Source organism: Palaemon carinicauda, chromosome 19, assembly GCF_036898095.1.
Source record: "Palaemon carinicauda isolate YSFRI2023 chromosome 19, ASM3689809v2, whole genome shotgun sequence".
Taxonomy (NCBI): domain Eukaryota; kingdom Metazoa; phylum Arthropoda; class Malacostraca; order Decapoda; family Palaemonidae; genus Palaemon; species Palaemon carinicauda.
Genome location: NC_090743.1, coordinates 122,728,995 through 122,751,539, shown reverse-complemented (window position 1 = coordinate 122,751,539; position 22,545 = coordinate 122,728,995). Strand labels below are relative to the sequence as shown.

The window sequence follows — 22,545 nt, the reverse complement described above, 5'->3', positions numbered from 1 at the left end:
TCACCATTTTGTAAATCACACACCTGTGCAAATAACGCAAAGAAATCACCATTAATATCCCAGCGTCAACTCCAACTCCGCCCCCCCCCCCTCCCCCCACCCCCATCCCATAGCTATTGAGATGCCCCCATAGATGGGTACAGTCATTATAGGTACAGTGATTCCTGTAATCATGAAGGCGCCGGTTATACTCTCTCTCTCTCTCTCTCTCTCTCTCTCTCTCTCTCTCTCTCTCTCTCTCTCTCTCTCAAGCGTGCGTTCACCCTGACAGCGAATTAGATACCTAGTTGTCAATCAACCGTCCCGAGAGAGAGAGAGAGAGAGAGAGAGAGAGAGAGAGGTAATTCTCAAGGAAGTATAGGCCTATCCAACAGCTGGGGCACAATTTGTAACGCCCCATTTCACCATTAAAAATGAGCCTACGACGAACGTAAATTATAGACTTTCAAGACTTTTTTGTCGGATAGTCAGTGAATTCTATGTATCTAAGAGTTGTAGAATTCGTGTGTACACACACACAAAAAAAAAAAGTTCATACACACACAAACAAACATACTCCTTTCGAGGGAAGGTTACAACTTTCTGACATTTTAAATAATCTTTTATTATTATTATTATTATTAAGCTAAAACCCTAGTTTGAAAAGCAAGATGCTATAAGTCCAAGGGCTTCAACAGGGAAAATAGCTCAGTGAGGAAAGGAAATAAACTACAGGAGAAGTAGTGAACAATATAAAATATTTTAAGAACAGTAACTTCATTAAAATGGATCTTTCATATATATATATATATATATATATATATATATATATATATATATATATATATATATATATATATATATATATATATATATATATATAAAAGCAAGAGGAAGAGAAATAAGATCGAAAATTGTGCCCGAATGTACACTCAAGCAAGAGAACTCTACCCCAAGACAGTGGAAGACCATGGTACAGATGCTATAGCACTGTCCAGGACTAGAGAAAAATGTTTTGAGCTTAGTGTCCTCCTAGAAGAGCTGCTTAACATAGCTAAAGAGTCTTTTCTACTCTTACCAAGAGGAATGTAGCTACTGAACAATTATAGTGCAGTAGTTAACCTCTTTGAGTGAAGAATTGTTTGGTAATCTCAGTGCTGTCAAGTGTATGAAAACAGAAGAGAATATGGAAAGAATAGGCCAGACTATTCGGTGCAGGCAAAGAAAAAATGAGCCGTAACCAGAGAGAAGGATCCAATGTAGTGCACTCTGGCCAGTCTAAGGACCCAATATCTCTCTAGCGGTAGTATTTCACCGGGTGGTTTGTGCCCTAGATAACCTACTACATATAATAATGATGATGCTAAAAAACGACCCACCCACTCCCAACTGTTTGAGTTTGAAAACAAGGGCCTCATGATTAACACGGTCAAAGGCAGCACTAAAATCAAGGCCAATCATACGAACTTCCTGACCACAATCAAGGGCTTTCTGTACAGCATTGGAGATTGTAAGAAGGGCATCACTTGCTCGAAGGCCTTTACGAAAACCAAATTGCAAACTAGGGAATAGATGATTACCTTTAGCAAACCTATTAAGACGTTTTGCCCAAAGACGTTTAAAAATTTTACATAATATGGGATTTATGGAAATTGGGGGCTAATCAGCTGGACTTGAGCTACCACAAACGCATTTACATAATGTAGTAAAATTACCAATTCTCCAACAAGTGCTAAAAGCTCCTCTTCCTGCTGAATTACGTAAAATAACAGATAACTTTGGAGCTAAGAAATCTGCTGTTTTTATATAAAAAAAAGGGTTATTTGACTTTCTTTTAAATCTCAAAACAGCTAACTTGTTAATTCAGAATTTTACAGAGTCAGACTTGACTAAAATATTTGCAATGAATTCTTGGAGCGATTACGGATAACCTGCAACAGATTTTGCGCGAAAATTACGAATATACTTATTATTATTATTATTATTATTATTAATTGCTAAGCTACCACTCTAGTTGAAAAAGCAAGATGCTATAAGCCCAGGGGCTCTAATAGGGAAAATAGCCCAGTGAGGAAAGGAAACAAGGAAAAATAAAATATTGTAAGAACAGTAACATTAAAATAAATATCTTCTATTTAAACTATACAAACTTGTGTGCCCGAGTGTAACCTCAAGCAAGAGAACTCTAACCCAAGTGACAGTGGAAGACCATGGTACAGAGGCTATGACTCCATCCGAAACTAGAGAACAATGGTTTGATTTTGGAGTTTCCTTCTCCTAGAAGAGCTGCTTACCATAGCTAAAGAGTCTCTTCTAACTTTAAATGCGCAAAAATAGCCGGGAAAAGCTTTAGGCCTAAAAAATTATACTTGAAGATATAGAAGAGAAAAAGAATGACGTAAAAGCTCTCACACAACTTATTTTTATGGAGGTCAAATACATTTCCCTAAGAATAATTTCCTTGGAAGACGAAACATTTTATTACCTCCGTCAACAAAGTTTGAAGGAGGTTATGTTTTCGCCCTTGTTTGTCCGTGTGTCCGTTTGCTTATTTGTGAACAACTTCCAGGACACAATTTTACTCATATTAGTGAAACTTTCAGGGATTAATTGTTATTTTGAGACGTGGAAATTATTCAATTTTGAAAGTCCTAGATCAAAGGTCAAAGGTCAAAGTCAAGCAAAAGGTCGAACGCATTAACCCTAAGGCTGCCCATTCACTAGCGACTGAATCTGTGAGATTAAATCAAAGTGGGCGGAGTTTCCGCATATCGTTGCGTGAGTGTTCATATTTATCCTCCAATCTGGTTGTATGGTCTAATTGCTACAATCGATTGTTCGTTCAGATCTAAAGGAGGTCATTTACAGACAGATGTAATTTGCCCCGACTGGAACTGCTTGTTTGTGGCTGGGTGAGTCAACCTTGTCAGTCTCTTTATCAAAAACATAATTTTTGAGATTTAGGTGGACAAAGTTTTTGGGACGAATTTACTGAGAATTATAAGTGTCATCCATGCATATGGAATGTAGAAAGCAAAATATATTCAGATAGAAACGTTAAAAACAAGGCTTACGAAGTTCTGATAGAAAAACTTAAAGGTGTCAAGAAGCAAATAAAGACATGGTGACTAAAAAACTTAACAATATGTGCACTGTGTTTCGAAAGGAACTAAAAAAAAGGAAGGCTCCAAAAAAATCTGGTACAGGAACTGATGAGGTGTATGGTATTATGATCTTTTATCATTTATAAAAGAATCAGAAACACTCCTTCTGTGTCTAATGTGCAAGAGATAAGGGAAACTACTATACATTGCATTATTGTATTTCTTGAAAAGAACATTTCAACTTGAACCATGTAATACATAATAATTTCGTGTATAAATGAAACTAAATTTTTTAAGGCAACAGATATGCACAAAGTTACTTTGAAATATTTAATATTTAACATTCATAACCCATAAAACAGCAATCATTATAATGTTCAGATTATTATTATTATTATTATTATTACTAGCCAAGCTACAACCCTAGTTGGAAAAGCAAGATGCTATAAGCCCAAGGGCTCCAGTGAGGAAAGGAAATAAGGAAGTAAATAAATGATGAGAATAAATTAACAATATATTCTAAAAGCAGTAACAGCGCAGATATGTCCTATATAAACTTTTAACATAAAAAACAAATATGTCATATATAAACAATAAAAAGACTCATGTCAGCCTAGTCAACATAAAAACATTTGCTGCAACCTTGAACTTTTGAAGTTCTACTGATTCAACTACCCGATTAGGAAGATCATTCCACAACTTGGTAACAGCTGGAATAAAACTTCTAGAATAATTCATAAACATTTCTCGAACTTTCTCTCCATCTCTGGCGTCATGTCCTCTTACGTCAGGTAATAATGGCGCATGATAAATCTCTTTTTGTGTCTGCTCTTTTTCTTAAATCTCATATATTTACAAACCACAAAAGCAATGGCATAAAGGTCATTATCATGGAGCGGTTCCGGCATAGGTGTTAACTGCTCTACTGCTGAGCCTGAAATGATTATGACATGGTTTTGAAGATCTGATCGTAGCGCGAGTGCTCACCTGTACAATTTCAAAGCCCCGCCCACTACAATCTGATTTCTCAATCAAGTCGCTAGTGAATGGACAGGCTAACCTTTACCCCCAATTCGCACATGGTTGTCACACACAGACTTCAAATACGCCTACGGTCTAAACTGATTCTGGGAAAGGCAAGCTGGTCTCGAGTTATAAGCTGCCGTGGCGGAGGTCTGCACTCAAGAGTGCCTTCCTCGTTTTAGTTATAACAGAGGAATAATGAATATACTGATGAGCATCTCCGGGTTTAGGGAGCAAAATATTTATTTTGAAATTCAAAGTCCGAGTGACGTAATAAATTATACAATTATCTGGTTGCTCTTCTTGCTATTATTCTTTATTACACAATTTAGTGGAATAAAAATTATTTTCTTTAAAACAATTAGTAGAAAAATAATTCCAGAAAGTGGCAACTATTGGACACGCCAACGCCTGGCAACCTGTTCGACAGGGGTTCAAAACCCGCTCAAGCTCGGTAGTTTTTTGTGGTGTTTGCAACCTCACCATCCTTGTGAACTAAGGATGAGTATGTTTAAGGAGAGCTTATAGGTCTACCTGCCAAGCTATCAACAGCCTGACCCTCCCTGGTCCTAGCTTGGGTGGAGAGGGGGCTTGGGCGCTGACCATGTGGCTTATATAGTCAGTCACCAATACATCCCGTCCCTTGCCTCTGCCACTCATGAGTGACCTTTAAACCCATTTCTGAGTAGGGATACCTTAATGCGGTGAAAGCTATACTAGTCGGGGCCACCCATACTAGATTGGTTTGCTGTGAGCGATCAGACAAAAATCTCACACCATCACCAATCCGCAATGGGCAGCGTGGTGATGAAAACTGGCCAAACCCCAGACATGAATAGAGATATATCTGAAGCCCTTGTCTTGTAGTGGACTCGAAACGGCTTAATTTGTTGTTATATATAAGTATATACAGTACAAACACAAACACACACACACACACACACACACATATAAATATATATATATATATATATATATATATATATATATATATATATAATATATATATATATATATATATATATAATATAATATATATATAATATATACACACACACACACACACACACACATATATATATATATATATATATATATATATATATATACTGACATGAGCAAAAACATAACAATTACACTCGTCTTGAAACCTGGTTTGGTAAGGTGACTCATGAGAGAGAGAGAGAGAGAGAGAGAGAGAGAGAGAGAGAGAGAGAGAGAGTTAAACTTCAGCCACAGACTCAATGTTAATCCTATTAACATAGCAGAGCCATAACAAACAAATTCGTCATGCCTTCAAAACAAATGAATCCGCCACTCCCAGACACTTCAAACTTGTATGTAAATAAAACACCATAATTTAATGACCTTCAACCACCTGTTGTTGTTGTTGTTGTTGTTGTTGTTATATCAAAAGCCTAATATTACTTAGGATTTTTAAGTACTGACCCGCAATTACTTGAATGGATAAAAAGTATAATGATAATTACTTAAAAGGATAAAAAGTATAATGATAATTACTTAAATTGATAAAAAGTATAATGATAATTACTTAAATGGATAAAAAGTATAATGATAATTACCTATATGGATAAAAATTATAATGATAACTACTTAAATGGATAAAAAGTATAATGATAATTACTTAAATGGATAAAAAGTACAATGATAAATACTTAAATTTATAAAAAAGTATAATAATTACTTAAATGGATAAAAAGTATAATGATAATCACTTAGAATTGATAAAAAGTATAATGATAAATACTTGAATGGATAAAAAGTATAATGATAATTACTTAAATGGATAAGAAGTATAATGATAATTACTTAAATGGATAAAAAGTAATGATAAATACTTAAATGGATAAAAAGTATAGGGATAATTACCTAAATGGATAAAAAGTATAATGATAATTACTTAAAGGGATAAAAAGTATAATGATAATTACTTAATTGATAAAAAGTATGATGATAATTACTTAAAGGGATAAAAAGTATGATGATAATTACTTAAATGGATGAAAAGTATAATGATAAATACTTAAATGGATAAAAAGTATAATGATAAATACTTAAATGGATAAAAAGTATAATGATAATTACTAAAATGGATAAAAAGTATAATGATAAATACTTAAATGGATAAAAAGTATAGTGATAATTACCTAAATGGATAAAAAGTATAATGATAATTACTTAAATTGATAAAAAAAGTATAATGATAAATACTTTTAATGTATATAAAATTTAAAACTTCTGTTCAAAATGTATTCACGAGTCAACTTTTGTAATATAAAATATATTTAGATGAACAATGAAAGGTTCAATTGTGAATATATGTTAATTTCAAAATTTATGCATGTAAATATATTACGATGTATATACAATATCATAAATTGTATAAATTTTAATGTAAATTTATTAAAGAACAAAAAATGAAGAGCATAGCCTTACTGACAGGTTCAAATTACTTTTTATCATTATAGTTTAATAATGGGATATATGTAAGACTAGTTACAGTTAAAAGACATTTTTATTATTATTATTATTATTATTAGTACTACTACTACTACTACTACTACTACTACCACTACTACTACTACTAGCAGCTAAGCTACAACCCAAGTTGGAAAAGCTGGATGCTACCGGTATAAGTCCAAGGGCTCCAACAAGGAAAAATATCCCAGTGAGGAAAGGAAATGAAACAAATCATTACTATTATTATCATTACATACTAAGCTACAACCCTAGGTGGAAAAGCAGAATGCTAGCCCAGGGGCTCCAACAGGGAAAATAGCAAAGTGATTAAAGGAAACAAGGAACATTAAAATATCTTAAGAGGAGTAACAACATTAAAATAAATATCTCCTGCATAAACTATAAAAACTTTAACTAAACAAGAGGAAGAGATATAGGAAAGAAATAGGATAAATTACGAGAAGTAGCGAACAATTAAAATAAAACATTTTAAGAACAGTAACAATGAATAAACTATAAAGAGAAACTTGTGTCAGCTTCAACAGGGAAAAACCGCCCAGTGAGGAAAAGAAATAAGGAAATAAACGATATCAGAAGTAATGAAAAAATTTAAATAAAACATATAAAAAGAACATTAACAACATTAAAACATAATGAATATATAGACTAAAAAAAGACTTATGTCAGCCAGATCAACATAAAAATATTCACTACAAGTTTGAACTTTAGAAGTCCCACCGATTCAACTAACCGAATAAGATCATTCCACAACTTGGTCACACCTGGAATAAAACTTATAGAATACTGTGTAGTATCAAGCCTCATGATAGAGCACTAAGAACACCGATAAGCCGATTCAGTTATTACATCAAGAACAAAGGAAAACACAGGTTAACGAACTGTGACATGGAGAAGGAATGTTAGCTGTTCGCGTTAGTATCTTAGGTCAAATGTATCGGGAGTCAGGTCACCTATACTCAATTTCTTTTAGCGAGGCATATTTACACCGACTCACAGCGGTGCCCTTTTAGCTCGGAAAAGTTTCCTGGTCGCTGATTGGTTAGAATTATCTTGTCCAACCAATCAGCGATCAGGAAACTTTTCCGAGCTAAAAGGGCACCGCCGCAAGTCGGTGCAAATCTGCCTAACTAAAAAGAATTGACTATAGTAACCTAGGGAAGAATTATTGAATGATTAGTAAGCAAAAACTACAATTATTGTATAGGTTTGTATATCGTCTTGCAAGGATGTACGTAATATATATATATATATATATATATATATATATATATATATATATATATATATATATATATATATATATATATATATATATATATATATGTATATATATATATATATATATATATATATATATATATATATATATATATATATATATATATATATATATATATATATATATATCACCGTTGCTAGTCCACTAAAGGACAAAGACCTCAGACAAGTTCTTCCACAAGCGTCTGTTTATGGTCTTTCTATGTCAGTTTATACAAAACTGTTCTTAGCTCGTCAATCCGTCGTCTTCTCTACCTTGCTCCGCTTCTTTTGCAATCTCTGGGGACCCATATATATATATATATATATATATATATATATATATATATATATATATATATATATATATATATATATATATATATATATATATATATATATATACTGTATATATATATATATAAATATATGTATAAATATAAATATATATAATATATATATGCATATATATATATATATATATATATATATATATATATATATATATATATATATATATATATATATATATATATATATATATATATATATAAATTAAACCTACCCATGTATCTGTCTTTAATTAAACATTTATAAGACGATCCAGAACAAGCAAAAGTCAACGGCACAAATCAAGCATTGTACAACGCGACGCCAACACGTACAAAACAGGTTAGCGAAAGTGGCTCCGGACGAGAAATAAAAAACCAGAATTTTCAATTCGAGAGGAGAAAGATGATCCAAATGATACGCGTCTCGGACGTGTGTGGGAGGGGGAGAAGGGTGATAAGTGATTTGTAACGAAAGGGCTACAAGCAGAGACAAAGAACAAACAAACAAACAAACAAACACACACACACACACACACACACATATATATATATATATATATATATATATATATATATATATATATATATATATATATATATATATATATATATATATATATATATAAAGGCACTTCCCTCAATTTTGGGGGGTAGCCGACATCAAACAAATGAAACAAAAAAGGGGACCTCTCCTCTCTACATACAGTATATATATATATATATATATATATATATATATATATATATATATATATATATATATATATATGTATATATATATGTATATATATATCAAAAATTTTAAATAATTTTTATTTTTCCTAACATACTTACCGAGAACTACTTTTCTTGGAGTCACTTGGTGATCTCTGTTTCCCGACCAAGGTTTTTCGCGCCGTTACCCCCCTACTCCGTTCTCTATATAGGCCTACCCCCGCCGCCCAAGAATGCAGGTCACTGCTTCTCTGGGCCATTCTCCTCATTAAGTTCGTCGTATAGCCCAACTTGGCAATGGAAGGATGGCACTCGGGGACGGAAGGGAGGGCCCTTACCCGAAAGTAGTTCTCGGTAAGTATGTTAGGAAAAATAAAAATTATTTAAAATTTTTGATTTGTTCCAACACAAAATACTTACCGAGAACTACTTTTCTTGGAGACTTATACTTTAGGAGGCGGGAGTGCTATTCTGACACTTGACTCGGCACATAGTGCCTAGAGGGCTATGGAATGTGGGGGCCTATCAGAGTGCGGGAGTGAGGGTAACTGCGCAACCTTACGCTATTATCTAAGACTCACCTCTTGAAAAATTCTTCTGACGATTTTCCCCGAAGTGTAGTCGCGAAAAATGTGTTCATCTTTGGGGACAGCCTGTAAACTCCTAAGAGGAGAGCCAGAGAGCGGGTAGGCGATAAGGAGGGCTTCGCACTCGCTCCTATCGGAGGCTAGCCCCGCAGGTGCCTCTGGCCTCACCGCTACACTGCTTGGAGGGAGGCAATGACTGTCCCAATGGAGCACCAGCTTCCTTGTAGGATCTGGCGATCACCTGTCTCAACCAGAAGGAGATGGTGTCTTGGAAACTTGTTTCTTATTAATACCTGTGGAAACGAAGAGGCTCTTGATATCCGGTCGGAGATGCGCTGTCCTTTCCAGGTATTTTCTAATTGTTCGCACTGGGCACAATTTTAAGTCTTCTGCATTACCTGTCTTAGGGATGGCAGGAATCGAGAAACCTTCAAAACTCGGGTCCCAGACTGCCGGGTTTTGAGTCTTGGCCACAAAAGAAGGTACGAACTTGAAGGATACTTCTTTCCACCCTTTTGAGTGAGAGACGTCGAATGACAAACCATGGGTCTCTCCCACTCTCTTAGCGGACGCCAAGGCCAGCAAGGAGACGGCCTTGAGGGTGAGATCTTTGTCCACGATATCCTTCAAGGGTTCAAAGGGGGAAAGACACATCATCTTCCGGACCTTGCCTAAGTCCCACTGGGGCACCTTTCCCGCCTGAGGGGGGCAAGATTGCTCGAAGCTTTTGACAAGCATCGCTATGTGTCTCGAGGCCCCCAGGTCGATGCCCTTCAGGAGGAAGACTTGGCCTAAGGCAGCCCGAACCCCTTTTATGGCTGGGATTGACATCCCTGCTTTGTCCCTGAGAAACACCAGAAAATCTGCTATGTCTGGGACAGAGGCCTTAAGAGGTCTAATGTGCCTCTCAGAGCACCACTTCGTGACGGAGGTCCATTTTGTCTGGTAGACCATGGCTGACGACTTTCTCAGGAATAGAGACATTCTCTTAGCTGTGGAGGAAGAATATCCTTCTTTCTTCAGGAGCCGCTCTTTAGTCTTCAGTCGTGAAGACGTAGAGAGAGTGGGCTGTCGTGGAGCTTGAGAAAGTGAGGCTGGTGCAGAAGGTCTGACCTGGCGGACAGAGGCCACGGCGGTTGACTCGATAGGTCTTTTAGATCCGCGAACCACTCTCTCTCTCCGGCGACCAGGGCGCTACCAAAGTCATCTTTAGGTTTCGGGCCGTCTTTACTCTGTTGAGCACTTGTCTTATCAACGTGAAAAGGGGGAAAGGCATACACATCCAGATTGTCCCTCTTGTGCTGAAAAGAGTCTTCTAAGGCTGCTTTCGGGTCTGGTACAGGGGAGCAATAGACTGGGAGTTGGGCGTTGAGGTTGTTGCAAAGAGGTCAACCACCGGGGAACCCCAGCGTTGAATGATGAGCTTGGCTATTCCTGGGAGAAGGGACCATTCTGTCCCTACTATGTGGCCCATTCTGCTGAGGCCGTCGGCCAGAACGTTTTTCTTCCCGGGAATGAACCTTGCTAACATCACCACTTGATTTTCTTCCGCTCAATCTAGACTCTCTATGGTGAGATCGCACAACTCCTTTGATTACAAGTACCCTGCTTCTTTATGTATGCCACTACCGTGGCGTTGTCGCACATTCACGCCACGGTGTTCCCCTTTAGCAGACTTGCGAAGTGTAGGCACGCCTTCTGGACTGCTTCCGACTCCAGGACATTGTGTGGAGTTGCCTCTCCCCTTCCAACCAGGTCTCTCGTGCCGTTTCGTCGAGGGGAAGGGCTCCCCATCTCTGGTTGGAGGCGTCTGTGAACAGTAGTAACTCGGGAGGGCCGGTCCCGAAGGTCGTCCCCTTGCGTGAGTTCGACTGGCAATGCCACCATTCTAGGGAGGGTCTCGTGTTTGGAAGGACTGGGATTAGCACCTGCTGTGAATCCGTCTGTCACCAGAGATTCCTGAGATTCCATTGGATGGATCTGAGCCTTACCCTCCCTTGGGGAACTAGGTTCTCCAATGAGACCAGGTGACCTATCAGCTTCTGCCAGTCTTTCGCCCTCCTGGGGTGTTCTGACAGAAACGGCTGACTAATGTGCCTGAGGTTTCTTACCTTATCCTCCGAAGGGAAAATTTTCCCCGAATGATGTCTAATGTCATTCCCAAGTCGTTCATTCCGGTTGATGGGGATAGATTTGACTACTTCTGGTTGATTACGCTCCCCAGATCCTTGCAAAACTGGAGGAGACTTCTCCCTTGTCCCTCCAAGAGGACCATTGAGGCGGAAAGAAGCCACCAGTCGTCCAGGTATCTGATAAGGCGGATGCCTCGTTCGTGAGCCCCCACTGCGACAGCCGTGGAGACTCTCGTGAACACTTGGGGCGCTGTTGACAGACCAAAGAAAAGGGTCCTGAAATGCAGGATCTGGGAACCCTATTTCACCCGGAGGAACTTCTGACCCGAGGTGTGGACCGGAATCTGGAAGTATGCGTCCTTGGGGTCGATGGTCATCATATAATCTTTCTCCCTCAAGGACAGCAGGACTGAATTCTGAGTGTCCATTTTGAAGTCCGTCTTCTTGACGAACCTGTTGAGAGCTGACAGATCTATAACCGGTCTCCACCCCCCGGTCGCTTTCTCCACCAGGAACAGGCGACTGTAGAAACCTGGCCCTGGGAGAAGAACTTCTTCCATGGCACCCTTCTCTAGCATGGACGACACCTCCTCTTGAAGGGCGGTCCTCTTTAACGGGTCTTTGGGATCTAGCCATTCTATCCGGTTGGCCGGAAAAAGCGGGGGTGGTTCCGTTAGGAACGGAAGTCTGTAGCCCTCCTTTAGTACGGACACTGTCCAAGGTTCTGCTCCTTGAGCCTTCCATGCTTGCCAATGACGTCTGAGGCATCCTCCAACCCGAGGGTTGGGCGGGGATAGGGGGCCTCCCACTCTTATCTTCTTCTAGAGGGGCGGCCTGATCTGCCTCTCCTAGAGGCGGAGTAACCCAACCTGAAGGAGCTTGAGGGCGCTGGAGCTCCCCTGCGGGGGGGCTGAGGCGTTGAGGACCAGGAGGAAGAGGGGGGCTTCTCTCCTCGTAGTGCTGGTAGAGGCTTGGGGTGTCGCGGCACTATCCGAGACGGACCTCTTATAGGGCGGTCTCCTAGGAGTCGTAGGTCTGGGGACGTTAGCCTCCTTCTTTTTCAAGACCTTCTCCATTATGGCTTCTAGTTCCTTCCGAGGACACAGAGACTCTCCCCACAGGGGAAAGCTGCGAATGGTTCGCGTCTCCCTGTCTGGTACCTTCCAAGACACCTTCGCTGGAACAGTGTCTCGCTTCCAGAGCACCCAGTTAGCTGTTAGTGCGAGAGACTGATATGTCAATAACCTAAGGGTTTTACCCCCGGAGGTAATGATGTCCCTCCGTAGGCCTTGCTGGACAGAGTCCTCGGGGTCAAAGGAGGCTTGTACACCTTTCAAAGTGTAAGCCCACCAGTCCAGCCAAGAGGAGACGTTTACTAAGTCCCTCGACATTTTCTCCATCATGGAGGCTTCTGCTGGCGAGAACCAGACTGGGGCCGAAGAGGCTCTACCGTCTGAAACGCCTTGACTAAGGATGTCTACTGCTGACTCCACCTTAAAGGTTGGGGGGCCTCGGCATTGCTGGCCACTACCTTGCCGACATACTCCTGCTCTAGGACTAGATCTCGGGTTAGAGGAAGTGCTAGGGACGTCTTAGGTTGGGAGGGAGTCTGCATGATCCTCAAAAGGCTTGACTTCCAGGAAACTTCATCCGTAGTCGCAGGTTCCGGTAATTGTGGTGCCTTCTGAAAAGGCTAACCACTCTCCTATAGACGGAGTCCTCCGTCAGGGAGCCCTCCTCTCCGTCAGCCGAGGTCTCGGCTTGGGGCCGGGGAGCTGGGTTACCGGGCACGCCGACTGGACGTCTAGCTCTTTGGGGCCAGGGGCGCCATCCTGCCGAGGTACTGGATTTCATCTGCGGGGACGTCCGCACCAGGGGCCTGGGTTAACGCAGGCAACGCTGGTTCAGCGGGGACTCTCGTCCGCCCAAGGGCTCTGGGTGCCGAGGATGCGGTTCCCGTGGGCTGACCCGACAGCGGGAACCATTCCTTCTGACCCGAAGGCCGCACCAGCTGGGATGGTTCGGCCAGGCCGCCCGACAAGAAGCGCGTTTCCACCCGCTGGGCGGGGTTAACCGGAGGCTTCGGGGACTTACGCTTACCTGTAGAGTCCTTCCTACGGCTTGATCTCGAGGAGCCGGGTCACCGGGCACTCCCCGGGCGCTTCGGTTCTGGAATACCAGGCACTCCCTTGCGGTGGTACCGGTCTTCCCCGGCGGGGAGCTCCGCACCAGGTTCGGGGGTCAGAACCGGCATCGCCGTACCGTCGAGGACTACTGTTCGTGTATTCTCTCTGGGGGACGCGGACGCGGATCCCCGTGGGCTGACCCGACGGAGGGAACTGTTCCTTTTAAGTCCGAGGGCCGAACCAGCTGTGCTGATTCGGCCAGGCTGCCCGTAAAGAAGCCTGGTTACACCCGCTGGCGGGGTGAACCGGAAGCTTCGCGGTCTTACGCCTGCCTGAAGAGGCCTTCTCGCATTTCTCCCTGCAAGGGTTATATCTGCGTCTGGAGGATGGCCTTCGTGGTGAGAAAAACCCTGGGTTGCCTGTCCGGGGAACGCTGCAATACAGACCTGGGAGTCTCCTTCTCGGCGAGGCCCTCGGCTGCAGAAGAGACTGAAAAATACGCTAAGAGACTGGAGAAAAATTAGGGACATTTTTCCCCCACATGGGGTCATCAGAGGAGACGTGGCCTGCTTGCACCAGGACTCCGTCTCCCCACACACTCTCGAAAGTAGTACTTACCTCGAACTACTTCTTAAGAGTTATCTTCTCCACAATAAACCAACCTCGTCTCCTACTCTGGGTAGGAGAGGGTGGTAGGGAAGCTCTGTCAGGCGAGACGCCCGGCGCTAGTCTTCTTAGGCGAACCCTTCGTCGCCTACTTCTTCTTGGTGCTATACCGCACCCACTCAAACTCCTGGGGAAGAGCAATAGGCACTTCCCCGCAACTGACTTACCTCGTCCCCTACTCTGGGTAGGGGAAGATGGCTGTAAGAATCTCTATTCGACGAGGCATCGGGAATTAAGTGGCGAGGAGAGGCTCGTCTTCCTATGAGTCTCTTGGATGTATTCTTCCTCTTGGTGCCGAAGTGCACTCACTGCACTACGTTCCAGGACTAGTAGTCCTGACACGTGGTTGAAGGGGAACATAAGCTGCCCCTACACGGCTAACACCGAGGATAAGGGGAGGAAGAATGATTTATTGTAAAATTGTTCCCTTCAGCTATTAATTCCTTGAAGGAAATCAAGGAATACTGTTCCATAACGCACACAACGCACGACACAAGCACTTAAGGAAATGAATTAAACACCGGGTAAGCACACGGTTGAAAAGTGAACGCACAGGAACACTTGGGAAAGCACACTGCAAAAAAACACAAGTCCCCACGCTGGGAACACGTGGAACACTAAACGCGCACAAAGGATCGAGAGAGACGAGAGTGAGGTGTGAACACCTCACGACCAAGGAACTTAATGAGGAGAATGGCCCAGAGAAGCAGTGACCTGCCCTAATCCTGCCCTCGGGGCGCATTCCTGGGCGGCGGGGGTAGGCCTATATAGAGAACGGAGTAGGGGGGTAACGGCGCGAAAAACCTTGGTCGGGAAAGAGAGATCACCAAGTGACTCCAAGAAAAGTAGTTCTCGGTAAGTATTTTGTGTTGGAACAAATATATGTACAGTATATATATATATATATATATATATATATATATATATATATATATATATATATATATATGGTTGGCCTGGGCACCAGCCACCCATTGAGATACTTTCGCTACAGAGTTATTGGGGCCTTTGGCCAGACTACTACATTCGATCCCTCTCTCTGGTTACGGCTTATTTTGTCTTTGCCTAAACACACACCGAATAGTCTGACTTATTCTTTCAACATTCTCCTCTGTCCTCATACACCTGACAACACTGAGATTATCAAACAATTCTTCTTCGCTCAAGAGGTTAACTACTGCAAGGTAACTGTTCAGTGGCTACTTTCCTCTTGGTAAGAGTAGAAGAGACTCTTTAGCTATGGCAAGTAGCTCCTTCTAGAAAAAGGACACTCCAAAATCAAAAAATTGTTCTCTAATCTTGTGTCGTGCCATAGCCTCTGTACCATGGTCTTCCTCTGTCAGGGGGTAGAGTTTTGCTTGAGGGCACACTCGGACACACTATTCTATCTTATTCCTCTTCCTCTCGTTTTTTTAGTTTGTAAAGTTTATAATTGAAAAATGTTTTAAATGTTACTATTCTTAAAATATTTCAAATTACTTGTTCACTAATTCTGTAGTTTATTTCCTTGTTTCCTTTCCACTGAGCTATTATTCCCTGCTGGGGCTATTGGTAAGAATAAGAATATATTATAACTTACATACTGGCATTGAAAAACCATTAACAGACGGAAGTGGAAGGATAGGTCTGAGGCCTTTGTTCTGCAGTGGACTAATAACGACTGATGATATATTTTCTGAATGAGGATACCTTAACTTGGAGAAAGAGTTTGTGTGTCGCCATGATCGGCAAAGCTGTAATAGGTTAGTTTGCTGTAAGCGATCAGACGAAAACCTCCCACCATCACCAAGCCGCAGTGGCCTTCGTCATAATGAAAACGGGCCAAACCCCAGACATGTCCTACTTGGAGAAGCAACGTGTGTCTATATAATAAAACTAGAGGGGCACTCAGTAGAGCGCAGGCCTCCACCGCGGCAACTTATTTCTCGACTTTGACCTTTGACCTTAACATGTTTAATTGGCGTGGATTTTCATACACTGAAATATGAACCAAGTTTGAAGTCTATGTGACAACGATGTCAAAACTTATGGCTGATTACGTGAATTGGACATTTTGCTTGACTGTGACCTTGACCTTGACCTTCCAAAATTTAATCGTTTCTAGATTTTTCTCTAAGTTAATCCCTGCAAGTTTCATTACTCAGTGATTAAAATTGTGGACACGAAGGTACTCACAAATAAACAAACACAAATAGGGGCGAAAACATAACTCCTTCCAACTTCGTTGGCAGAGGTAAAAAACATTTACTCCCATAACAACAACGAAATCAAACCCAACATAGAACTGGGGACTTGATATTGAGGAGGAGGATGAAGAGGTTGAAAAGATGGAGAAGGAGGATGAGAAGATGGAGAAAGACGAGAAGAGGGATGAGAAGGATGAGAAGATGGAGAAGGATGAGAAGATGGAGAAAGAGGAGAAGAGGGATGAGAAGGATGAGAAGGATGAGAAGATGGAGAAGGATGAGAAGATGGAGAAGGATGAGAAGATGGAGAAGGGTGAGAAGATGGAGAAAGAGGAGAAGAGAGGAAAAGATGGAGAAGGATGAGAAGGCGAAGAAAGAGGAGAAGGGCGAGAAGATGAAGGAGGATGAGAAGATCGAGAAAGAGGAGAAGGAAGAGAAGATGGAGGAGGATGAGAAGATGGAGAAAGAGGAGAAGGATGAGAAGATGGGGGAGGATGAGAATATGGAGAAAGAGGAGAAGGATGAGAAGATGGAGAAAGGTATAGAAGATGGAGAAAGAAAAGGATGAGAAGATGGAGATAGAGGGGAAGGATGAGAAGATGGAGAAGGGTGAGAAGATGGAGAAGGGTGAGAAGATGGAGAAATAGAAGGAGGAGAAGATGGAGATAGAGGGGAAGGATGAGAAGATGGAGAAGGATGAGAAGATGGAGAAGGGTGAGAAGATGGAGAAAGAGGAGGAGGAAAAGATGGAGAAGGATGATAAGATGGAAAAAGAGGAGGATAGAAGATGGAGAAGGAGGATGAGAAGATGGAGAACGAGGATGAGAAGTTGGAGAAAGAGGAGAAGGATGAGAAGATGGAGAAGATGAGAAGGTGGATAAGGAGGATGAGAAGATGGAGAAGATGAGAAGGTGGATAAGGAGGATGAGAAGATGGAGAAAGAGAAGGATGAGAAGATGAGAAGGTGGATAAGGAGGATGAGAAGATGGAGAAAGAGGAGAAGGATGAGAAGATGGAGAAAGAGGAGAAGGATGAGAAGATGGAGAAAGGGGAGAAGGATGAGAAGATGGAGACAGAGGAGACGGATGGGAAGATCGAGAAAGAGGAGAAGGATGAGAAGATGGAGATAGAGGAGAAGGATGAGAAGATGGAGAAGGAGGATGAGAAGATGAAGAAAGAGAATGATGAGAAGATGGAGACAGAGGAGAAGGATGAGAAGATGGAGATGGAGGATGTGAAGATGAAGAAAGAGAAAGATGAGAAGATGGAGACAGAGGAGAAGGGTGAGAAGATGGAGAAGGAGGATGAGAAGATGGAGAAGGAGGATGAGAAGACAGAGAAAGAGAAGGATGAGAAGATGGAGATAGAGAAGAAGGATGAGAAGATGGAGATAGAGGAGAAGGATGAGAAGATGGAGAAAGAGAAGGGTGAGAAGATGGAGAAAGAGAAGGGTGAGAAGATGGAGAAAGAGAAGGGTGAGAAGATGGAGAAGGAGGATGAGAAGATGGAGAAGGAGGATGAGAAGACAGAGAAAGAGAAGGATGAGAAGATGGAGATAGAGAAGAAGGATGAGAAGATGGAGATAGAGGAGAAGGGTGAGAAGATGGAGAAGGGTGAGAAGATGGAGAAGGGTGAGAAGATGGAGAAGGGTGAGATGAAGAAGGAGGATGAGAAGATAGAGAAAGAGAAGGATGAGAAGATGGAGAAAGAGAAGGATGAGAAGATGGAGAAAGAGAAAGATGAGAAGATGGAAAAGAATGAGAAGATGGAGAAAGAGGAGAAGGATAAGGAGGAAATGGGGGGGGGGAGGAGGAGGAGGAGGAGATCACTCCAGAGATTACTCCACCCCGAGGGGGGGGGGTACTCAAGCAGCAACTAGACTTGCGTCGCCCGAGGCCCAATGCACGAGAAAATGAATCAGATATTTATTGCAGGCGTGGCAGAGAGAGAGAGAGAGAGAGAGAGAGAGAGAGAGAGAGAGAGAGAGAGAGAGAGAGAGAGAGAGAGAGAGAGAGAGAACTTGGGAATGTAGAAGTGAGAAATATTATAAAAATATTTTGATTTGAAGAATATCTATAAGGGATAGTTAGTTGATTGAATTTGGGGGATAAGTTTTGCTTTTATCTGACCAGTTAAAATAAAAACGAACACACACACACACACACACACACACACACACACATATATATATATATATATATATATATATATATATATATATATATATATATATATATATATATATATATATATATATATATATATATATATATATATATATACACATATATATATATATATATATATATATATATATATATATATATATATATATATATATATATATATATATATATATATATATACATATATATATATATATATATATATATATATATATATATATATATATATATATATATAGATAGATAGATAGAGAGATAAAATTGTGTATTATATGTCTATACACACCACTATGAATCTCATAATATGTTATTTTTATTAGTAAAATAAATTTTTCAATATACTTACCCGATAATCATGTAGCTGTCAACTCCGTTGCCCGACAGAATTCTATGGAGGGATACGCCAGCTATCACAATACTAGAAGGGGGTGTATTTACCAGCGCCACCTGTGGCCAGGTACTCAAGTACTTCTTGTTGACACCTCCTCAATTATTCCTCGGTCCACTGGTTCTCTATGGGGAGGAAGGGAGGGTCGATTAAATCATGATTATCGGGTAAGTATATTCAAAAATTTATTTTACTAATAAAAATAACATTTTTCAATATTAAACTTACCCGATAATCATGTAGCTGATTCACACCCAGGGGGGTGGGTGAAAAACCAGTGTACAAGACTAAAGGATAGCTAAGTATCCCGTATTTCATATAATCAGTTATCCACAATAACAATGAAATAATAAGTACCTGGTAAGGAAGTCGACTTGAACCGTTACTCTGCCTTTAATAAGATCGTCTTCCTTACTGAGCGCAGCGTTCCTCTTGGGAGGCTGAATCAACTCAAAGGTGCTAAAGTATACAGGGCTGCAACCCATACTAAAGGACCTCATCACAACCTTTAACCTCGGCGCTTCTCAAGAAAGAATTGACCACCCGCCAAATCAACAAGGATGTGGAAGGCTTCTTAGCCGACCGTACAACCCATAAAAAGTATTCAAGAGAAAGGTTAAAAGGTTATGGGATTATGGGAATGTAGTGGCTGAGCCCTCGCCTACTACTGCATTCGTTGCTACGAATGGTCCCAGGGTGTAGCAGTACTCGTAAAGAGACTGGACATCTTTGAGATAGAATGATGCGAACACTGACTTGCTTCTCCAATAGGTTGCATCCATAACACTCTGCAGAGAATGGTTCTGTTTGAAGGCCACTGAAGTAGCCACAGCTCCCACTTCATGTGTCCTTACCTTCAGCAAAGCAAGGTCTTCTTCCTTCAGATGAGAATGTGTTTCTCTAATCAGAAGCCTGAATAGTAAGAAACTGAGTTCTTAGAACTTGGAAAAGAAGGTTTCTTGATAGCACCCTATAAGGCTTCTGATTGTCCTTGTAAAGGTTAAGACCTTTTTAGATAGTACCTAAGAGCTCTAACTGGGCAAAGTACTCTCTTCAGATCATTCCCCACCAAGTTGGACAGGCTTGGGATCTCGAACGACTTAGGCCAAGGACGTGAAGGAAGCTCGTTTAGCAAAAACCGAGCTGCAAGGAACATGTAGCCGTTTCAGATGTGAAAACAATGATCCTGCTGAAGGCGTGGATCTCACTTACTCTTTTAGCTGTTGTCAAGCACACGAGGAAAAAAGTTTTTAATGTGAGGTCCTAAAAAGAGGCTGATTGGAGAGGTTCAAATCTTGATGACATAAGGAACCTTAGGACCACGTCTAGATTCCAGCCTGGAGTGGACAACCGACGTTCCTTTGAGGTCTCAAAAGACCTAGGGAGGTCCTGTAGATCTTTGTTGGTGGAAAGATCCAAGCCTCTGTGGCGGAAAACCGCTGCCAACATACTTCTGTAACCCTTGATCGTAGGAGCTGAAAGGGATCTTACTTTCCTTAGATATAACAGGAAGTCAGCAATCTGGGTTACAGTGGTACTGGTTGAGGAAACTGCATTGGTCTTGTACCAGCTACGGAAGACTTCCCCTTGAGACTGATAGATTCTGAGAGTGGATGTTCTCCTTGCTTTGGCAATCGCTCTGGCTGCCTCCTTCGAAAAGCCCCTAGCTCTTGAGAGTCTTTCGAAAGTCTGAAGGCAGTCAGACGAAGAGCGTGGAGGATTGGGTGTACCTTCTTTACGTGAGGTAGACTTAGAAGGTTCACTCCTAGAGGAAGAGTCCTGGGAATGTCGACCAGCCATTGCAGTACCTCTAAGAACCATTCTCTCGCGGACCAGAGCGGAGCCAACCAACGTCAGCCGTGTCCCTTTGTGAGAGGAGAACTTCTGAAGTACCCTGTTGACAATCTTGAACGGCGGGAATGCATACAGGTCGAGATGGAACCAATCCAGCAGAAAAGCATCCACGTGAACTGCTACTGGGTCTGGAATCGGAGAACAAAACAACAGGAGTCTCTAGGTTATCGAGGTAGTGAACAGATCTATGGTTGGCTGACCCCACAGGGCCCAAAGTCTGTTGCAAACATTCTTGAGAAGGGTCCACTCTGTGGGGATGACCTGACCCTTCCGTCTGAGGTGATCTGCCATGACATTCATACCGCCCTGAATGAACCTCGTTACCAGTTAGCTTTCGATCTTAAGACCAGATGAGTAGGCCCCTTGCGATCTAGAACAACTTCCACGAAAGAGTCCCTCCCTGCTTGAAGATGTAAGCCAGGGCTGTGGTGTTGTCAGAGTCCACCTCCACCACTTTGTTAAGCTGGAGGGACTTGAAGTTTATCAAGGCCAGAATAACCGCCAACAACTTCTTGCAAATGATGTGAAGTGTCCTTTGCTCCTGATTCCATGTTCCCGAGCATTCTTGTCCGTCCAAAGTCGCACCCCAGCCCGTGTCTGATGCGTCCGAGAGGAGACGGCGGTCGTGTTTCTGAACAGCCAAAGGTAGACTTCCTTGAGAAGAAAGCTGTTCTTACACCACGCGAGAGAAGACCTCCTCTCTTCGGAAACAGGAACTGAGACCGTCTCTAGCGTCATGTCCTTTATCCAGTGAGCAGCTAGATGATACTGAAGGGGGGGGAGGTGGAGTCTCCCTAACACGATGAACAGGGCCAGCGATGAAAGTGTCCCTGTTAGACTCATCCACTACCTGACTGAGCATCGGTTCCTTCTCAGCATGCTCTGGATGCATTCTAGGGCTTGGAAGATCCTTGGGGCCGACGGAAAAGTCCGAAAAGCTCGACTCTGAAGATCCATACCCAAGGAGACAATGGTCTGGGATGGAACGAGCTGAGACTCCTCAAAATTGACCAGGAGGCCCAGTTCCTTGGTCAGATCCATAGTCCATTTGAAAATCTCCAGACAGCGACGACTTGTGGGAGCTCTTAAAAGCCAGTCGTCTGACGGAGCCGGACACAAGATCATGATACTGCTGCACAGTCTGTGAACTGTCAATCATGGGCAAGCGAGGAAGTACAGTGACAACCCGAATCTGTCTAGACTGTCTGGGTCGTACAGACAACTCCTTATCGGGTTGCTGAGGTTGCCGCACTGCGTCACAACAAGTCACTTCTGTTGGTTGTTGAACGTCTTCCCCGTGACACATGACTCCGTAAACAAAAAATCCTCTAACAAGGACTAAGCTTGGACTGCATGTCATGCAACACAGCTCAAGGTCTATGGGAGCAGGTGTGGTAACAGACGGGATTAGCGACTGAAGTGGAACCATTACCTTCCCTGGAAGCATGTTATGCTTAAATAAAAGTCCATAAGAGGTTATGCAGCTAAAGGCTCCCTCCAAATGACAGA

At 41.8% G+C, this 22,545-nt stretch overlaps 2 protein-coding genes across 2 annotated transcripts in view; one reads left to right on the top strand and one right to left on the bottom strand.

Moving 5' to 3' along the window:
• peo (pendolino) overlaps positions 1–22,545 on the bottom strand; it is a 179,034-nt gene that overhangs the window by 138,408 nt on the left and 18,081 nt on the right. The gene's annotated exons all lie outside the window — the stretch shown is intronic.
• On the top strand, positions 17,594–18,487 carry LOC137659292 (cilia- and flagella-associated protein 251-like). Its single transcript, XM_068394318.1, has one exon. The coding sequence runs from the start codon at positions 17,594–17,596 to the stop codon at positions 18,485–18,487; it is 894 nt and encodes a 297-aa protein (XP_068250419.1).